This window comes from Podarcis liolepis (genome assembly GCF_965112155.1).
Source record: "Podarcis liolepis genome assembly, chromosome: 7".
NCBI classification, from domain to species: domain Eukaryota; kingdom Metazoa; phylum Chordata; class Lepidosauria; order Squamata; family Lacertidae; genus Podarcis; species Podarcis liolepis.
Window position 1 is genome coordinate 93,950,579 of NC_139561.1, and position 18,027 is coordinate 93,968,605.

The window sequence follows — 18,027 nt, forward strand, 5'->3', positions numbered from 1 at the left end:
GGATTCATACAGGGGAGAAACCCTATCACTGCTTGGAGTGTGGAAAGAGCTTCACCTCTAGCTCCTCTCTCACCTCCCATCAAAGGATTCATACAGGAGAGAAACCCTTTCAGTGCTTAGAATGTGGAAAAAGCTTCAGTCGGAGGGCCAAGCTCACTTCCCATCAAAGGATTCATACAGGGGAGAAACCCTATCACTGCTTGGAGTGTGGAAAGAGCTTCACCAGGAAAGAAAGTCTCACAGCCCATCACAAAATCCACACGGGAGAAACCCTAACAGTGCGTGGAATGTGGAAAGAGCTTCAGTCAAAGCAACAATCTCATTTCCCATCAGAGAATTCACACAGGGTAGAAACTATTTCAGTGCCAAGAGTGTGATCGGAGGGATTTATGAAAGTTTGGTCTCATTTTTAAAGTTCTTAACACAATTGGAGCTCTTAAAAGGACTTAGAGCTCCCTGAAAAAGCTAAAATCAAGACAGGTTTGCGGTCTTGACTATGCTACCTACTCAGTGGATTTGTAACTGGCTGACTGACCGAACCCAAAGGGTGCTCATCAATGGTTCCTCTTCATGCTGGAGAAGAGTAACTAGTGGGGTGCCACAGGGTTCTGTCTTGGGCCCGTGACGAGAACCTGCTCGTCATCAGTAATAATCAGTCTCACGCCAAGATGGATTGAGGGAATCTAACAGCCTCAGGAGCTGCTGCAGCCCAACATTTATTTTGTAGCGTAAAAAAACATTCTCTCTAAGGAAAAAAATAGAACATTGTATCAGCCGGCAGATAAAGACAATACCATACATGGGTATCATGCCACCATCAGGCTATGCTACGTGGACCAATCATTGAGATCGCATGAGGTGTTCATGCGCTGTTCATACTCCAAGCAACGCTTCTTGCTTGAACCCTGCAATAAACTTTCGCCCATGCGCTTATGCATAAGCAACCATTTCCCTACATGCCCTCTTTTCTTATTTGTTTTATGAAAAGTAAAAAATTTTACGAAACCTAATCAGAATCATTTATCTCATTGCCTAAACGCTTATATTTTGCAACATAAATTCCTCTCATCATCCCTGTGGCGGGTCGTGGTTTGTACCACCACGTAGTACATTGGGCAAAGAGGGCAGGCATTGAATGCAGCAGCACAACACACTGAATCCTACAACAAGGAAAATTCCAATTAGCAAAAGTTTTCTTAACCATGCTCTATTAGGTAACCAAAAAGACAACCATTCCCATGAATCAAAACCTTCGGGTGGATTCAAAGGATTATGGGCTATCATTTGTTCCATATAATCAATAGTAGCAGAAATATTGGCCGATTGATCAGATATATACATACAACAATGAGAATGAATCAAGGCACAAACTCCACCTTTGGATGCAAGGATTACATCTAAGGCATAACGATTTTGAAGAGCTACATCTCTTATTACTGACATTTCTTTGTTAATTGTTTTTAAGGCCAAGATGGTAGAATTAAACAAAGCCTCGGTCCAGTTTGCCAATCTATGCAGATCACGGTAATTCATGGCTACACCTAAAGAGGGCATAAGGGACCTAGAGATGGCTGTCCCTATATATCGAGAAACAGGTGATTGTACTTCCCTTCTGTTACGCAAACGGACCGCTGGGAGCTTGTCCATTTTATACACCAGGGGTATGACTACTCCTAAAGTGCAAGTTCCAGAAAAAGCAAAGGGGATTTCTTTGTAGGCTCTTGTGCCACAGAATAACCATAAATCAGATTGAAGGAAACATGTAGATTTGCTGCTCTTCTTCATCCAATCCAACCAAACATAAAAATCTCTACACGCAGCCTGTTGTTCATAAGTCATGTTGGTCGTGACATTATTAACTAAAACTCTTGGCCTGCCACTCATAGCGGTAACATTAAGAAAACAAGAAGATCCATTAACATACTCATAGGTCCAATTACAATATGGATAATGACCTAAAAATTTACTACTATTATGATTGAAACAAAAACAATGAGACGCTACTTCTACAAGCAACAAAAACACAGGGGGTGAACTTGTACGATTATCCTTCATATTATTACTAATCTTATATGAATCATTTACTGGAATACCATGCAATAATATGCCAGACCTCTTTGATTGAGGAGGTATATGTTGTACCCAACATTCAGAAAGATTAAGTATAGAAGCAAAATGATTTATGTCCCTAACATAGGTATTATTACTCCAAATCTGATGATAAGGTTCAGGCTTCCGGGCCTTCTGCAAAGGAGCAGCACGACGAAGGCGGTGCTTCACAGTGTCCACAGAGGGGCTCCACCCGTGTGAAGTAGAATTGTGTGGCCAATCGGGACGATGCCATACTGGTTGCTTGGGGGGGGGGCAATAAGGATGAGAATGGTAAATCACTCCAATGGCCGCTTCCGAGCAACCTGCGTGATATTTTGTGGCTCAATTATTGGCATGTAAAAACCACAATCCAGAAGAAGCCACACAACCATTTTTGCAGACACAGGAGCCCATTTGCTGTAAATAGGCCTCATTTACTGCTCCTTGTACTGCCGAGCCAAAAGTCCAAACCCAACGAAACATGATGGCGCAGATGGGATGACCGCTATTGGGGGGCAAAACCCAAGCGATGCTAGTCTGGCGAGGGCATCCTTCAAAGCCAGGCTCATTTCCCAAACAAGAGGCGGCAAAACTATAATGGTAATTGGTAGTCACGGTGGCTTCCCAGGGGGAAGGGGGGCCAATGCGGTAGGGACGAAGATGGCCTTTCAACGTGCTGGGAAACACTGGAACAGCTGTGGAAGGTGAATCTATCCAGGACGCATCAATGTGGCGATGTCTTCAACTGCAATGCGGGTTGAGGTCAGGTGGGAGGTCATCACTGGCAGACAGCGTAAAATACGGTTTCAAGGCGCTGGTGTCTCCTTGGGCGAAGACGAGGCAACAGAAGAGCGCCAAGGTCGAATGCACCGGGCTGGAACCCATCGTGTTTCTCCGTCCACATCAATGGCAGCGAATCCACGACCCCAGGAAATCAAAGAAGTTGGACCCTTCCACTGCGGATCTGGAAGCAACCTGTAAGACACTAAAGGGCGCTGCAACACTTCTTCCTTCCTAAAGTGAAGTTCAGCAGGTGTAAAATTCCTATTATGAGGGTACAACAGATGATTTAAGGTAAACAACACTTGATGTACAATATTAGGTATTTCAGAAACAGTAGCCGAGCGGCCTCCCAATTGCTTGTTGAGAAGGGTCTTAAAAGTCAAGTGGGCACGCTCAACGATTGCTTGTCCTGTAGAATTAAAAGGGATACCATGAATCAACCTTATATCCCACAGAGAGCAAAATGTGGAAAAGGCCTGAGAAACATATGCAGGACCATTATCAGTCTTTAAAGTATGGGGTTTTCCCATAACAGCAAAACAACGCGTCAAATGTTGAATAACATGACGAGTGGTCTCTCCTTTTAGGGGAGTGGCCCAAATAAAGCCAGAGGCAGTGTCCACAGTGAGATGTACTTTGGAAAATGGAGCCAAAGATGGTGTGTGGGTGACATCCATTTGCCAAATTGCCAGGGGATGCAGACCTCTAGGGTTGACTGCATCATAAGGGATGACTGTGGGTGATTTAGAGCACACAGCGCACTGTGACACAATGTCTCGAGCTTGAGAAATAGGTAATGAAAAGGATTTAGCTAACACCTTAGCATTTTGATGAAATACTGAATGACTCTCAAATGGGTCAGAAAATAAAGAAAAGATGCCATCCTTCAAAGCTTGATCTGCCCGCTCATTACCTTCTGCCAAATAGCCAGGGTGACCAGTATGTGATCTAAGATGTGCTGACAAATTCTGGCTTGTACCAAGCCCTGCAAAGTGGAGAACAATGTAAACAAATTATCATCAATAGCAGGAGTAATATACGACAGCGGTAACACATTCAACAGATTATATACATACTGAGTATCCACAATGAGATTGAAAGGGATATCAGCAAACTGTTGGAAAGCTAAAATTACAGCTGCCAACTCAGCATGTTGTGCTGAGGACTGCCCAGGAGTGTACAAACTTTTCCAATCCCCCTCCTCTTCCCACACCACCACCCCTCTGGACTTGGTGCCATCGGTAAAAACCGTGAGGGCGGAGGGCAGGGGCAAGGGGGATAAAGCAGTTCGGAGGACATATCTCAGCCCTGTAAGGAAAGATAGACGAGGGTCTCTGGGAGGATTGTGAACAATTTTTCCAAAAACATCAGCAAAAGTTATTTGAGTACAAATGGCTGTCATCATCAAATGCATAAATTCTTCCTGAGAGAAGGGTAGATAGACTGATAATAAGTCCAGTCTGGAGAGAGCCAGGGCTCGATGTCTGCCCCTGGCAACAAGATCCATGACGCTATTGGGTGTAGCATATACATTATGCGGGGGAGTATGAGGCAAATGTAGCCATTCCACAATAGACTGTGCTGGTCCCGAGGGGGAAGGTACTATTACCGTAGCCAAAGTTCAGTCCTGAGTCACTAGCCTGGTAGCAGCTCACAAGCTGAGACGCGAGGTCCGAAACAGGGAGCCAGGCGGGGTCAGGAACACTCGAAGATCAGAAGCAGGAAGCCGGGTCAGAAACAGGAACACTGGAAGGTCCGAAACAGGGAGCTGGGCGGGAACAGGAACACTGGTAGTACAGGTCTAGGTCTGGGTAAAAGCTGGTACTCCACAACCACGTTGCTCCCGCAACCTGGGACCGGACTGACTGACCTTTATCTTCTCTAAGGCCGGGGCGGTCCCGGCCCCCAGAAGCCCCGCCTCTCCTGGCCTTAAGGCGAGCACTCCTCCTGGGAGAAACCAGTTCCCTTCGCCTCTCTGCCCTAAGCCTCTGCAGGAGAGGCCGAAGGGTTACTGGGCCCCGGGGAAGGCTCACCTGTAGACACTGAGTCCTCAAGCACCTCTGGGGCCAGAATGGTTTCACCTGGTGCCTGCTCCCGAGGATCTGGCACAGGTGCAAGCTCCTCAGAATCTAGGCCTTGCCCCATTTCAGCCGGCCCTGGAGGCGGGGACTCCTGTGCCGGCTGGGATTCCTCCGGTTCACTCTCAGAATTGGAATCCCAGGCCATCACATAGACACAGTCCCAGGCTTCCGGCCAGTGGTGTACAATATGGCCGTTGGAAGGAGTGGGGTGGCAAACACTGCAAGTGATAACTGTGCCATGGAAAGAGAAGGGATCCTGTCCACCATACATCTGCGGAGATGGTTGTTCACGGTTGTTAGAGCCTCTTCCATTGCAGGGGTAACTGTGACCTTGTCTGCTGGATCCTTATGTCCTTTAAGGGCAGAAAATAGTGGAGACAGAGTGGAGGTGGGCAGGTCCAAGTAACTCTTTATCCAATTCAGCTGTCCAAGAAATTGTTGTAAATCCACCAATTTAAGATGATCAGGGAACTGTAGTTGAGGCGCAACTGGAATGGCAGCAGCTGCAGTCAACTTGTGTCCTAAATACATAATAGGCAGGGTCCGCTGAATTTTTTCTTTAGCTACTGTCAGCCCTGCCTTCATCATAGCATGGGTTAAATCCTTGAGAAGCTCGTCAGAGACATGCAGTGCTGAGAGCAAAATATCCATGTAATGATAGCAAATGACCGCTGGGTGGCACTCGCGGAACGGCTGAAGTGCCTTGTCCACAAAATATTGGCACAAAGTTGGAGAGTTCCGCATTCCTTGAGGTAAGACAACCCATTGAAAGCGTTGAGTGGGTTGAGAATTATTTAGGACAGGTAATGTGAAAGCAAACCGTTGTCTGTCCTGTGACGCCAAAGGGATAGAGAAAAAACAATCCTTGAGATCGATGACTGCAAGCTGATGGTCTTGTGGCAACATATTAGGATTTGGAATGCCAGGTTGTAAGGTCCCCATTGGTTGCATTTGCTCATTGACCTTTCGGAGATCCTGAAGGAAGCGCCATTTGCCAGAGGCCTTCTTCTTGATGACAAAAATGGGTGTATTCCACGGGCTGGTAGAAGGTTCGATGTGCCCCAGTTCGAGTTCTGCATTTAGCTGGGCCACCACGGCAAGCTTTTCTTTAGGCAAGGGCCACTGATCTACCCACACGGGGGTGTCAGTCGTCCAACAAAGAGAAAGCGCAGTCCGGGGCATGGCAGGGGCGGCCCTCAGCATAAATTTGTAGAAATGGTGGTATCCGCTATGGCAAGCAGATCTCGCCCCCAAAGGGAGACAGGGATGTCCAGAACCAGTGGTAAGATGGTCATCTCAAAACCTTGTGAGCCTTGGATCAAAATAGGGTTCCTGCTGCGGCGGGCCGAGGCGGAGCCTCCAACGCCGACAACAGTAGAAGCTGGTTCGGTGGGCCAAGCAGGGGGCCAATCCTTGGAGGCGGTCACGGAGCAATCAGCGCCGGTATCCAGAACACCGTCAATCGTGCGGCCCCCAAGGGTCATCTGGATCTTTGGTCGCTCCTCCGTGACTGAAAAAGTAGCGGCAACAAGAGGGTCATGGTTCTGGGCTGACCCCAGGACGCATATGATTTTTGCTACAGGAGAGCCAGATGGCAGATGCACTGGGCGATCAGAGAATACAGTCACATAGGGGTCATTTTGTTGTAACCCATGTAAAACATCTGGAACAAGGTGGACCCCTTGCCGCAAGACCTCTGACAATGGAAAAACAAGGCACTGTGCTGAAGAAGAAAAAACAGCCCCTACTGACACTCGAACTTGTTGCGGCACATAGGGGACTGGCAGGCGTAAGTCCTGAGTTAAAAAGAGGTGCGGTAAAGCCGGAGGTGGGATGACCGGAGAATGCCCTGGATTTCCTATTGTTGAGCGTGGGCCTGACTGCCGGTTTCCCGTCGGCTGGTTTCGCTGGTTTTGCTGATTTTGCTGAGGCGCGGCGGAGCGGCACTGGTTGGCCCAGTGGAAACCCTTCTTGCAAATGGGGCACTTTGTGCTAGGGCGACGTTGCTGTGTGGTGGATCTGCACTGCGCATGAAAATGGCCCACTTTGCCACATCCAAAACAGGTTTTATCCTTGGCAGGATTCTGGGACACGGTGGAGGACAAAGCCGTGGCTAGCAGGCGAGCTTTATGTGTCTCAGTCCCCACCGATTGGCAGGCTTTAAGCATATCTGCAATGGCTATATTGGGAGTTGTCATCAAAGGGCGCAGCGCTTGCTTACAGTCCTCATTGGCATTATCAAACGCAAGCTGGTGGACAATCACTTCTTGGGCTGCCACGTCCTGAACTTGCCGCTTAAGGGTGTTATACAAGTGATCGACAAATTGTCCATAGGGCTCTGTAGGGCCCTGTCTGACGCTGCCCCAACGGCCACCGCACTCGTTTTTGTCATCAGGAACTGAGGACAAAGCCTCTTGGGCGGTGGCTGCCCAATACATAGGATCAAGGGCCAACTGTTGGGCAATAGTAAGAAAATTGCCCCCACCTGTTAACCCATCAAGAACATCAGTTTGGGTCAACATAATGGGTTGGGGGTGCAGCGCCAGTGCCAGCGGTGGCAATCGCAGCTTGGTGAGCAGCCTGCGCAGCGTTGTTGAGATTATTGCGAATACCGTCAATGCGACGTTGACAAGCCCAGTGCCAGGCTTGTACAAACAAAATCATTTGATGAGGCTGCATTACTGTGCGGGCCAACAACTTAATGTCCTCTGGGATTAGATCTTGTTGGAAAAGGGTACCGAAAAGTCCCAGGGTATAAGGGGAATGCAAGCCATTGTCCCGGACAGAGGAATACAGTTCCTTTATAAATCTCAAATCGAACTGTTCGTGCCGAGGTGGCCCACCTGCCGGAGCGGCAGAAACAAGGAAAGGAAAAAGATTTGGGGTAGCAGAATCAAAAGCCAGCAACGGAGCAGCGGCACGGAGAGATTCTTGAAGAGGAGTGGTAGTGGGTGGTGTAGAAAGCGAAGGAGGTGGAGGAGGTGGTGGTGGGACAGGAGGAGCCGAAGGAGAGAGATCCGGCGGTTTAGGAGGTACATAAACTGGTGGTTCCGAAGAAGGCAACGTGGGATGCAAAGACGAAGGAAGAGCCGGGAAGATAGGTAAAACAGCCGATGTGGCAGCTAGGAGGATATTTGCAGGAGTTAAGCTTGACATAGCTTTGTAGACTTTACACCAGGCATGCAAAACTTTGACATCAATTTGAGGATGGTTGTGGAAAAAATGTCCTATCTTTTCCCAGTCTTTTAGGTCCCAAGTGCCATCCTGGGGGTACCGGGGCAGTGAGTGTCCAGAGCCTCTATAAGTGCCTTAAGATCGGCATCCAGAACAACAAGATTATTACTGTCCAGGAGAAATTTAAGTTCATCTGCGGTGCAGAAAGAGATTGCCCCATGATAGCAAGAGAAGCGAAAAAGAAAAAAAAGAGAGGGAGCACTCACCAGGATCCACAGAGGATGAGAGGCGCCTGAAACCCTTGCCGGTAGAGGTGAGTGCTGAGAGGTTTGTAGCGTCGCGAAGTCCGGAATCAAACACACAGGGCACCAAATGACGAGAACCTGCTCGTCATCAGTAATAATCAGTCTCACGCCAAGATGGATTGAGGGAATCTAACAGCCTCAGGAGCTGCTGTAGCCCAACATTTATTTTGTACCGTAAAAAAACATTCTCTCTAAGGAAAAAATAGAACATTGTATCAGCTGGCAGATAAACACAATACCATACATGGGTATCATGCCACCATCAGGCTATGCTACGTGGACCAATCATTGAGATCGCATGAGCTGTTCACGCGCTGTTCATACTCCAAGCAACGCTTCTTGCTTGAACCCTGCAATAAACTTTCACCCATGCGCTTATGCATAAGCAACCATTTCCCTACAGGCCCGGTCTTATTCAACATCTTTATCAACGACTTGGATGATGGACTCAAGGGCATCCTGATCAAATTTGCAGATGACAGCAAACTGGGAGAGGTGGCTAACACCCCAGAGGACAGGATCACACTTCAAAACGACCTTGACAGATTAGAGAACTGGGCCAAAACAAACAAGATGAACTTTAACAGGGAGAAATGTAAAGTATTGCACTTGGGCAAAAAAAATGAGAGGCACAAATACAAGATGGGTGACACCTGGCTTGAGAGCAGTACATGTGAAAAGGATCTAGGAGTCTTGGTTGACCACAAACTTGACATGAGCCAACAGTGTGATGCGGCAGCTAAAAAAGCCAATGCAATTCTGGGCTGCATCAATAGGAGTATAGCATCTAGATCAAGGGAAGTAATAGTGCCACTGTATTCTGCTCTGGTCAGACCTCACCTGGAGTACTGTGTCCAGTTCTGGGCACCACAGTTCAAGAAGGACACTGACCAACTGGAACGTGTCCAGAGGAGGGCAACCAAAATGGTCAAAGGCCTGGAAACGATGCCTTATGAGGAACGGCTAAGGGAGCTGGGCATGTTTAGCCTGGAGAAGAGGAGGTTAAGGGTGTTGGGATACTGCCAGGGAGATAAAGTCCATCATGGCCCCCAAGCCGGCTGCCGGACGATCCATCGATCTCCCGTAGTCACGCAGTATCAGCTATTAGTGACATGAGCTCCAGAAATAGCCCAACATCTAGAGACGATGCACACTCTCTATCAGCAGATAATGCACAGCCAAAGTTGCACTCAGGAGAGCATTATTTACAAGTTTTATTCAGCGTTGATCAGAACAAAGAAAACCATGACTGCCTGCTTCAGTGTCTACGACACAGAGAGAAACGAAAGCAAAGACACAACAGAAACATCCTGTGAAACAGGAAATACGCAGGCTGTGACACAAACATCCTGCTCCCTTTTAAGGTGAAACGGAAATATCCTAACAAAGGGGTGATATGATAGCCATGTTCAAATATATAAAAGGATGTCATATAGAGGGGGGAGAAAGGTTGTTTTCTGCTGCTCCAGAGAAGCGGACACGGAGCAATGGATCCAAACTACAAGAAAGAAGATTCCACCTAAACATTAGGAAGAACTTCCTGACAGTAAGAGCTGTTTGACAGTGGAATTTGCTGCCAAGGAGTGTGGTGGAGTCTCCTACTTTGGAGGTCTTTAAGCAGAGGCTTGACAACCATATGTCAGGAGTGCTCTGATGGTGTTTCCTGCTTGGCAGGGGGTTGGACTCGATGGCCCTTGTGGTCTCTTCCAACTCTATGATTCTATGATTCTATAAGTTCCTTTCTCTTTGAAGGATAATATTTTATGGCGGCCAAGAGGGCCAAAATGGAGCCCGGCACACTTTCGCTGCGCCTGCAAGCTGTCTGCGCCGATCCAAACGTCCTCCTGCCTCTTTGGCCGGTTTAGCAGAGCGAACACAGCGGTCAGAAGCAATTGTATTTCTTCTACTCTGAGCCACTTAAAGAGAATTGGATTCCTGCAAGACAACCACTCTTATCTGGACGTCTAAATTGCTATGTCCTCTTGGACACATTATTTCTTTTTTTCTTTTTTATGGTTCCTCTCTTAAAGTAATTATTTGGTTTATTTGTTTAATTGAAATCTTAATTTGAGAAATTGGATTTTATGTTAAACAGCTTATGTGTGTTGGGGATCAGGCTGGAAGGAAGAGGGAGGGCTGGAAAACTGCAGGAAACAGGATCTCTTAGGAAAGAGTTATTCTGTGACCTTGACAAACTGATAAGGTGCTGCTGGAAAATAGGCTGCTTTGAGAACAAGGGAGAGGGAGATTTTGAATATGGCAGTTCAAAAACAGTTAACACTAGGCCTGTGTTAAATTTGGAGAAGCTATTAGCCCGAATTGTTAAAAATTATTAAATGGTGACAAATTTGACCACTAAAGTAGAGACACTGACAAAGAAAACAGAAGCACTAGATATCTCCATGAAAGGAAGGGAGGAGAAGTCTGAAAACATGGAAAAGAAGACAAAAAATGGAAATCAGAGCAGGAGACGGTTAGGATTGATGTGGACGGTTTGGGTGGAAGATAAGAGGCAATTGTGGGCGCTTTGGCGGTTCTTGAGATGAGACAGAAAGCCCAGCCTCTGAGACGGAGAGGAGGGAGGAGAGCAGGATTTTAGCAAAGGGTTGAGCGGAGTGGCTGGGAGTGGAAGAGGAATTCATGGAGGAGGCGCCACTCTCCTCACAGCCGGGGGGTGGCTTTTGGGTAGAAAACCAATGTGAATAAATTCCCCCAGTGAAACCCCCTGGCCGGTCTTCCTGTCTCCCTCTCCCTGTGCCCCCACCCTGCCCCAATCAAAGTCCCAGCCAGCAGCTGCCCTCCAGGCCTTCCTCCGCCCATCTTGGGGCCTCAAGGCATGCGGGCAAGATTTGGTGGGGGGCCAGGCTGGGCTCAGAGGTCTGCTTTCCTCTCCTTGCACTGGGAATCTTGTCTACTAACTAATGGATAAAGGGTTGTTTGGAAGACTAAGCCCTCTCTACCCCCCACCCTGTTTTAAGGAAAACCCGCAGGAGGAGCGGGTAAGGGAGGCAGAACTAGGAAGTCCAGAAGTGACCGAGGCCGAGCAGCCACAGGAACCAGAACCACAACCGAGTGGACCAGCGACGTCACAGCCGTCAGCCTTGGAACAAGAGCCAGAACCAGGAACCCCTACTGAGGCACCCAAGACCACAAGGCATACGTAGGTGACCGGCATATCTCAACGACTACGAACGCTAACCTTCTGGGCGCAACGGGAACGTAGAGGGGAGGGGGGTTATGTACTAAGCTTGGAGCCTAGAACAAAAGGCAAGTAGGATCCTAGAATGCAACAACTGATTGGCCTGCAGGAAAAGACCAATCAGGCTCCAGGAGGGAAGCAGAATCAGCCAATCAGATGGGACTGATTGTGTAAATAATGTAGATTAAAGCCTGAGGTTGGGGTGTGTGTGCAATTAAATCACTGCTTTACAAGCTTCAATAAAGAGCATGAAATCACTACAGGACTCCTGAGTAGATTTCAGAGAATCTAATGCATCTTTGGTTGGGATTGTCCACCAAGGAGATTGGAGATGGTTGCCAGTCAAAGTGTAGTTTAAGACACGGGGGGGGGGGGGAGACCTCCTTGTGAAAGGGGGGCAGTTTTGGGAGACATTCCAGCCCTGGCATTGGGAGCCAGATGAGGAATCCTGGAAGAGGACACTCCAGGCTCATCTAGTCCAACCCCTGCGATTCAGGAACCCTGGTTCTTAGTCCCGCCAGCTCCCTTGAACTGGGCAACTCAGATGCCTGGAGCAGCGCCCCGTTGGAGAGCAGCCTTGGGTCGCCTCTGGAGCTGGCTGGACCTTTTGGACGGCTGTTTCCATCCCCCCTGCCTTCTGCTGGCAGGCCCGGTTGGGAGTTGTAGTCCAAAGCCCATCGAGGGTGCCTGGTCCTGGAGGTGGTTTTCAAGTTGGAACTATGTTTTGACCCTTTGCCAAAAGGAGATGCCACAAAGTGTGTGTGTGAGGGGGGGTGTCTTTTCAGTGCCAGGATACAAGGTGCTCTCTTGACCCGGGAGCCCAATCCCTCTCCCCCACCCCTAGAAAAGGGGTCTTCCCCTCATCCTCTCCTTGCAGGACCCCCTTTTCCTTCCTCTTTGCTCAGGGAGTCGGAACCAACTCTCTCTCAAGGGACCCTGGAGCCAAACCCTTGCAGAGTTTTACTTCTCAAGCAAAGGGGGGGGAGGAATACATTCTTGTTGCTCTTGAGATGTACAGAAATCTGTTCCCCGCGGAGGGAGAAGCTTGCCAGGCCCCCAAGGTCCCCGCAGGGAGAGAGGGACCAGCAAAGGGGTTAAGTGGTACCCAGCTGGCTTCCTAGAGAGGAATAAAGGGAGGAGGCTCCCCAGAGCACAAGCTCCGTCCCCATCCGGGCTTTTGTCTCTCTGCTCCGCAAGTGCTGTCTGGGGGCGCCTTCTGGGATCCGGTGAGTGGCCTTGGGGAGATGGGGGGTCCCAGGGCTCCAGGGGAGGGTCCCCCAAAGAAGACCCATCTGGGGCCCTGGCTCCTGAGAGAGAGAGAAGGGAGCAGGGTGAGCTCCGCTTTGCAAGGGCTCAGAGGAACAGCCATGAGGGCCAGGGAGTCATGATGAGGGACCCCCAAAGTCATCTAGCCCACCCCCAGCCAGGCAGGAATCTTCTGCCCAGCCTGGGGCTCGAACCCAGGGGCCTGAGATCAAAGAGACTCATGCTCTACCCACTGAGTTCTGCTGCCATTTCTGGAAGAGTGAGAGAGAGAATGTGAGCTTGGTTTTCTCCACCTTGCAAGAGTTAAAAGGAACTGAGCTGCATTCCTAGAGAGGACAGGGAGTAAGGGGGGGGGAATGAGGTCCTCCTGAGCAAATGCCCCTCCCTCCTTCCCAGGATCCTCCCTGCAAGAGGGGGAGGGGGCTTTCATTTCCTCTGCAGGAGCTGCCTCAGTTTCCCTTCTGGCATCTGGTGAGTTTCCTCTCTTTTCTGCCCTTGGGTGCATTGGGGAGAAGTGGGGCGGGGTGTCCCAGGGCTGCAGGGGACGGATCCGTGGGGATTCTGCTCAGCTCCTGCAAGGGGATCCCCAAGCCAGGGCTAAGAGGTTCTGCCCCCCTTCTCTCTGCAAAGCCAGGGAGGCTGCAAGTAACAGGAGGTCTGCAACTCTTCTCTTGCTCCTTTGGGGAGGGGGTCCCTGAGTCAGGAAGAAAAGGGCCTGCAAAGGAACCCTGATGCGATTGAGGAATCAGCCACGTTCCTTAGCCCAGGTGGCAGCCAGATGGAAACATCTGGAGGCAGAAATAAAAACTTGGCCTCTGTGCTAAAGAAAGTCCTTCCATCTCCCAGTGTGCAGTTAGAGCCATGGAACTCCCTCCCACAAGAGGAAGAGATGGCTTGAGAAGAGGATGAGGCCAATTCAGGGAGGAGCAGAGGGCTAGCGATGGCTCCAGGCCCCCCAGTTGGAGTCAGCCATGCTTCTGAAGGGGGAGGGAGTTGCCCTCAGAACAAAGACAGAAGTCTGCCTTACGAATATGGGAATATGGTGCTTGAACTCCGAGTCTGGGCTGTGATTCAGACTCATCCATGCTGGCCCAGGGAACATTTCTCTTCTCCTGACTGTATCAATCTGGTAGTAGAAGAATGCATTTGCTTTACAGGATTCTCTGGCACCTCTCAGTAGGACAGGCAGAACTTGGCAGAAGACCTAGGGACTCCTTCCGATCTCCTGGGAACAGAGATTGATGAGCAAGACTCAGCTGGCCCTGAAGCAGGAAGAGGCCATGCCATCCAACATGGGAGCAGTGGGGGATTCTGGGAAAACACTGTGAAGAAGGAACTGGTTGAGGAGAACACCCTTTGCTCAGAGGTGCAGAGCCAGCAGCTCAGGCAGTTCTGCTACCAGGAGGCCAAAGGACCCCGAGAGGTTTGCAGCCAACTCTAGAAGAGGAGGGAGAGTATCCCCCAATTCTCTACTGATTTGCCCATCCTTTTTTGGAAAGCATCCGAGGAATGATATTGGATAGCCCTAAATTGTTTGCGTCTGCTGCTCCTTTTCTAATCCTCCTCCCCACTCTCTCTTGAATCCTTGTTGCTCTCTCAGGGGAAGGATCTGTTAGCAGAAATGGGTCCGGATTCCTCTGAGGCAGAGAAGACTCCCTTGGACTCCAGAGAGAGGCCTCTGGGTAAGGAGGAAGGAGTTTTTTCTCTGTTGGGTCACATTTTGTGGATTCTGAAACTAATCTGTGATTTCTTTTCATCTTAATGGAGAATTCACAGAGGACCAAGAGCCCAGAGAAAGAGAGATGTGTTTTTGCACTCTAGTATGTGAAATGGGTACAAACGTCCATATTTAGGTGGCAACTCCTCCTTGTTTGAAGGAGCACCTGTAGTTTTCCTTCGGAGTGAAGCATGCGCTCTTGGCTTCCCACTTACCTTCTTCTCTCGCAGGAGACGGAACGAGGCCAGCAAGACCTGCTTGTCCATCTTTTCTTGGTGGCGGAGGGGAAGCTGCCCCTGTGGACCCAGAGCAGGAGGAAGGGGCCATGTGGGGAGAGAGGATGTCATGGACTGGGAGAAACCGCCAAGGAAGGAGGGTTGAAGGCTCAAATAGGCTACTAAGAAGTTCACACCCCATACCAAAGAGTGGCCAGGATTCACCCCATCAGTCCCACAATGGGGCTTTCCCCCTCTCATTCCCCTGCGCACCTTGGAGATGTCTATAGCGCTTCAGGAGGGTCCTCCCTGTCACAAAATCTTCGTGGCGCTTTAGCAGAAATGCTTAGAGTTCCAGGTTCTTCAGTGCAGTATATTTATTGTGAGCTCTATATCTACAAATATCTACAGGCTATAATACAGGAGCAGTTCATACAGTCAAACCGAGTACCTGGCTGCACCTTAAGGCAAAGAGGAAGACTCTCTCTCTCTGACCACACTCCTCTGCACCACCACCTTTACTGCTGGACAGGTTTCCCTTTCAAACCAAGGACAGCCAATCAACTGGCAGCACATTATTCTGACCCACATCATTCTGACCCTGCACTTGCACAGAAAGTACTGCAGGCCGATTGCATAGGCCAGTTGCATCAGCTAGCAGACTCAAGCCTGCAGACCTACTATCTCACACAGCATTCTGGGATCCCAACACTCCCCACCCGGCAAGAACAGCACAGAGGGACAGAAGAAGGGATCCTTCCATGTGGCAAACGGGAATGTTTGTGCACAGGATTAGAAGACTGATTTGAAGAACAGCAGTTTCTTAATGCCCTTTATTAAAATACACAATGAATACCGGTAATTCCATTAACACATCAAAATATGCATCCATAAAATGTGCAGGAAAAAAATCCAGTTAATACAGAACATCAATTAAGAGGCAGAAAACAACAAAGTGTAACAGTTCACCTTTTTCTTTTAGGGTACAGTGTGCTTTGAAGATGTAGCCTTCCATTTCACAGACGTGGAATGGGCATTGCTGGATCCTGACCAGAGAGCCCTCCATAAGGAAGTCATGGAGGAGAATCGGGGGATTTCGGACTCTCTCAGTAAGGCTTAATATTACACCTACCCCCCCTCCAAGATGGCCCCCTTTTGCTCTTGAAGGGCTGGCCTGTCTGCAGCCCCCACAGCCTCCCATCAGGGAACCTTCATGGGGGCAGAAGCAGAGGAAGGGCCTCAGGAAAGCAGCCATGGCTCTGGCCAGATGCACAGGAGGAGGAGGAGGAGGGCTGACCCAAATTACGATTTATTCCTTCAATGCCTCCTTCACGTCATGACTGGTCTAAATCCTTTCAGGATGTCCTTGGCATCAAAATGAAAGCCTAGCTGTTGTAGCTTTCACTGCTAGGCCGCATTGCTGTGATCAAAATGAATGTATTGCCTAGAATGTTATTTTTGTTTCAAACATTGCAAATTGTGGACAAGATGGATTGTTTCAAGAAGTGGCAGAAAGACATCTCGAAATTTGTCTGGCAGGGCAAGAAACCCAGAATAAAATTTAAGATTTTAACTGATGCAAAGAAAAGGGGGGGATTTGCCCTGCCAGACTTTAAACTTTACTATGAATCAGCAGCTTTCTGCTGATTGAAAGACTGGCTGCTTCTTGAGAACACAGACATTTTGGACTTAGAAGGTTTTAATAACATTTTTGGGTGGCATACATATTTATGGTATGACAAGGTTAAAGCTCACAAAGCTTTTAAAAATCACATTGTCAGGAAAGCATTATATAATGTCTGGATTAAATACAAAGATCTGTTGGAAAATAAAACCCCAAGGTGGTTGTCGCCAATGGAGGCAAAGGCTGTGAAAAAACTCAATATGGAGGCCAAATGGCCGAAATATTGGGAAATTCTGGAACAGGAAGGGGACAAACTGAAATTGCAGAGTTTTGAGAAATTAAAAGTTAAAGTGCAGGATTGGCTTCATTATTATCAAATAATGGAGGTGTACAAGTTGGACAGGAAAATTGGCTTCCAGGTGGAAAAATCAAAATTAGAAACAGAACTGTTAGAACCCAATACTAAGAACTTGTCAAGAATGTATAACTTGCTGTTGAAATGGAATACACAAGATGAAACAGTAAAATCAGCCATGATAAAGTGGGCACAAGATATTGGTCATAACATCATGTTTGCTGACTGGGAACAGTTGTGGACCACCGGTATGAAATTTACGGCATGTAATGCCTTAAAGGAAAATATTATGAAAATGATTTATAGGTGGTACATGACTCCAGTCAAACTTGCAAAAATTTACCACTTGTCTGATAATAACTAAATGTTGGAAATGTAAAGAAACGGAAGGTACTTTTTTTCACCTTTGGTGGACATGCCCAAAGATTAAGGCTTTCTGGGAAATGATATATAATGAAATGAAAAAGGTATTGAAATATACCTTCCTTAAGAAACCAGAGGCATTTCTCTTGGGCATTGTCGGCCAATTGGTGCTAAAGAAAGACAGAACATTCTTTATGTATGCTACAACAGCAGCAAGAATTCTCATCGCAAAGTATTGGAAGACACAAGATCTACCCACCTTGGAAGAATGGCAGATGAAGGTGATAGATTACATGGGATTGGCAGAAATGACTGGCAGAATCCGAGACCAGGGAAAAGAGACGGCGGAAGAAGATTGGAAGAAATTTAAGAACTATCTTAAGAAACATTGTAAAATTAATGAGTGTTAAAATGATGCGGTTTTAGAAAATAAGTGGATTACAGCTGTAAAGATTAAGTTAAAAGAAAAGAAAGGTTAACAATTAGATAAAATTAAGAGTGAGGATTTGCTGAACTAAAAATTTGAAAGTGGAATGCAGAAAGGGGAGGTATGAGGAGGTCGGTGAAGTAAGTTTTAAGAAAATAAGGATTTGAAATTATACTTGTTTTTTCTTGTTTGTGTTTGTTTGCATTGTTGTGTCTGATTATAAAATTTGTGAAACTTTAATAAATATTTTATATATAAAAAAACAAAACAAAATGAAAGCCTATCTGGTGCCCGGAGAGCCTGGCGAGGAAAAGGCCCGGCAGGGGGATGTCCTTGCAGAGCCTCTCCCCCTCTGGGCCTTTCCTGCTCCTTCTGGGGTGTTTGGTTTTTAGCCAAGAGAAAGCTTGCTCTTCTTGTCTCCTCTTTG

The 18,027-nt window shown here is 48.0% G+C and overlaps 3 protein-coding genes and 1 long non-coding RNA gene across 7 annotated transcripts in view; 3 read left to right on the plus strand and 1 right to left on the minus strand.

Moving 5' to 3' along the window:
- LOC310711115 (zinc finger and SCAN domain-containing protein 31-like) overlaps positions 1-18,027 on the plus strand; it is a gene marked incomplete at its 3' end in the record, with an annotated part of 73,180 nt that overhangs the window by 43,485 nt on the left and 11,668 nt on the right. The gene's annotated exons all lie outside the window — the stretch shown is intronic.
- The window catches only part of LOC310712878 (uncharacterized protein), a 73,540-nt gene that overhangs the window by 40,413 nt on the left and 15,100 nt on the right, over positions 1-18,027 (plus strand). The window contains exons 2-3 of one of the 4 annotated variants that reach the window (XM_083516316.1): positions 14,500-14,581; positions 15,814-15,940. In XM_083516316.1, coding sequence (XP_083372442.1) covers positions 15,907-15,940 — 34 coding nt within the window. In that variant the 5' untranslated portion in view covers positions 14,500-14,581; positions 15,814-15,906. Of the gene's footprint in view, positions 1-14,398; positions 14,582-14,666; positions 14,824-14,846; positions 14,931-15,813; positions 15,941-18,027 lie in introns of those variants that run through there. The other 3 variants (XR_014529009.1, XR_014529010.1, XM_083516317.1) reach the window with 3 other exon arrangements.
- LOC310712911 (zinc finger and SCAN domain-containing protein 31-like) overlaps positions 1-18,027 on the plus strand; it is a 113,701-nt gene that overhangs the window by 20,773 nt on the left and 74,901 nt on the right. The window lies entirely within an intron of this gene.
- LOC310712942 overlaps positions 1-18,027 on the minus strand; it is a 95,443-nt gene that overhangs the window by 14,890 nt on the left and 62,526 nt on the right. The window lies entirely within an intron of this gene.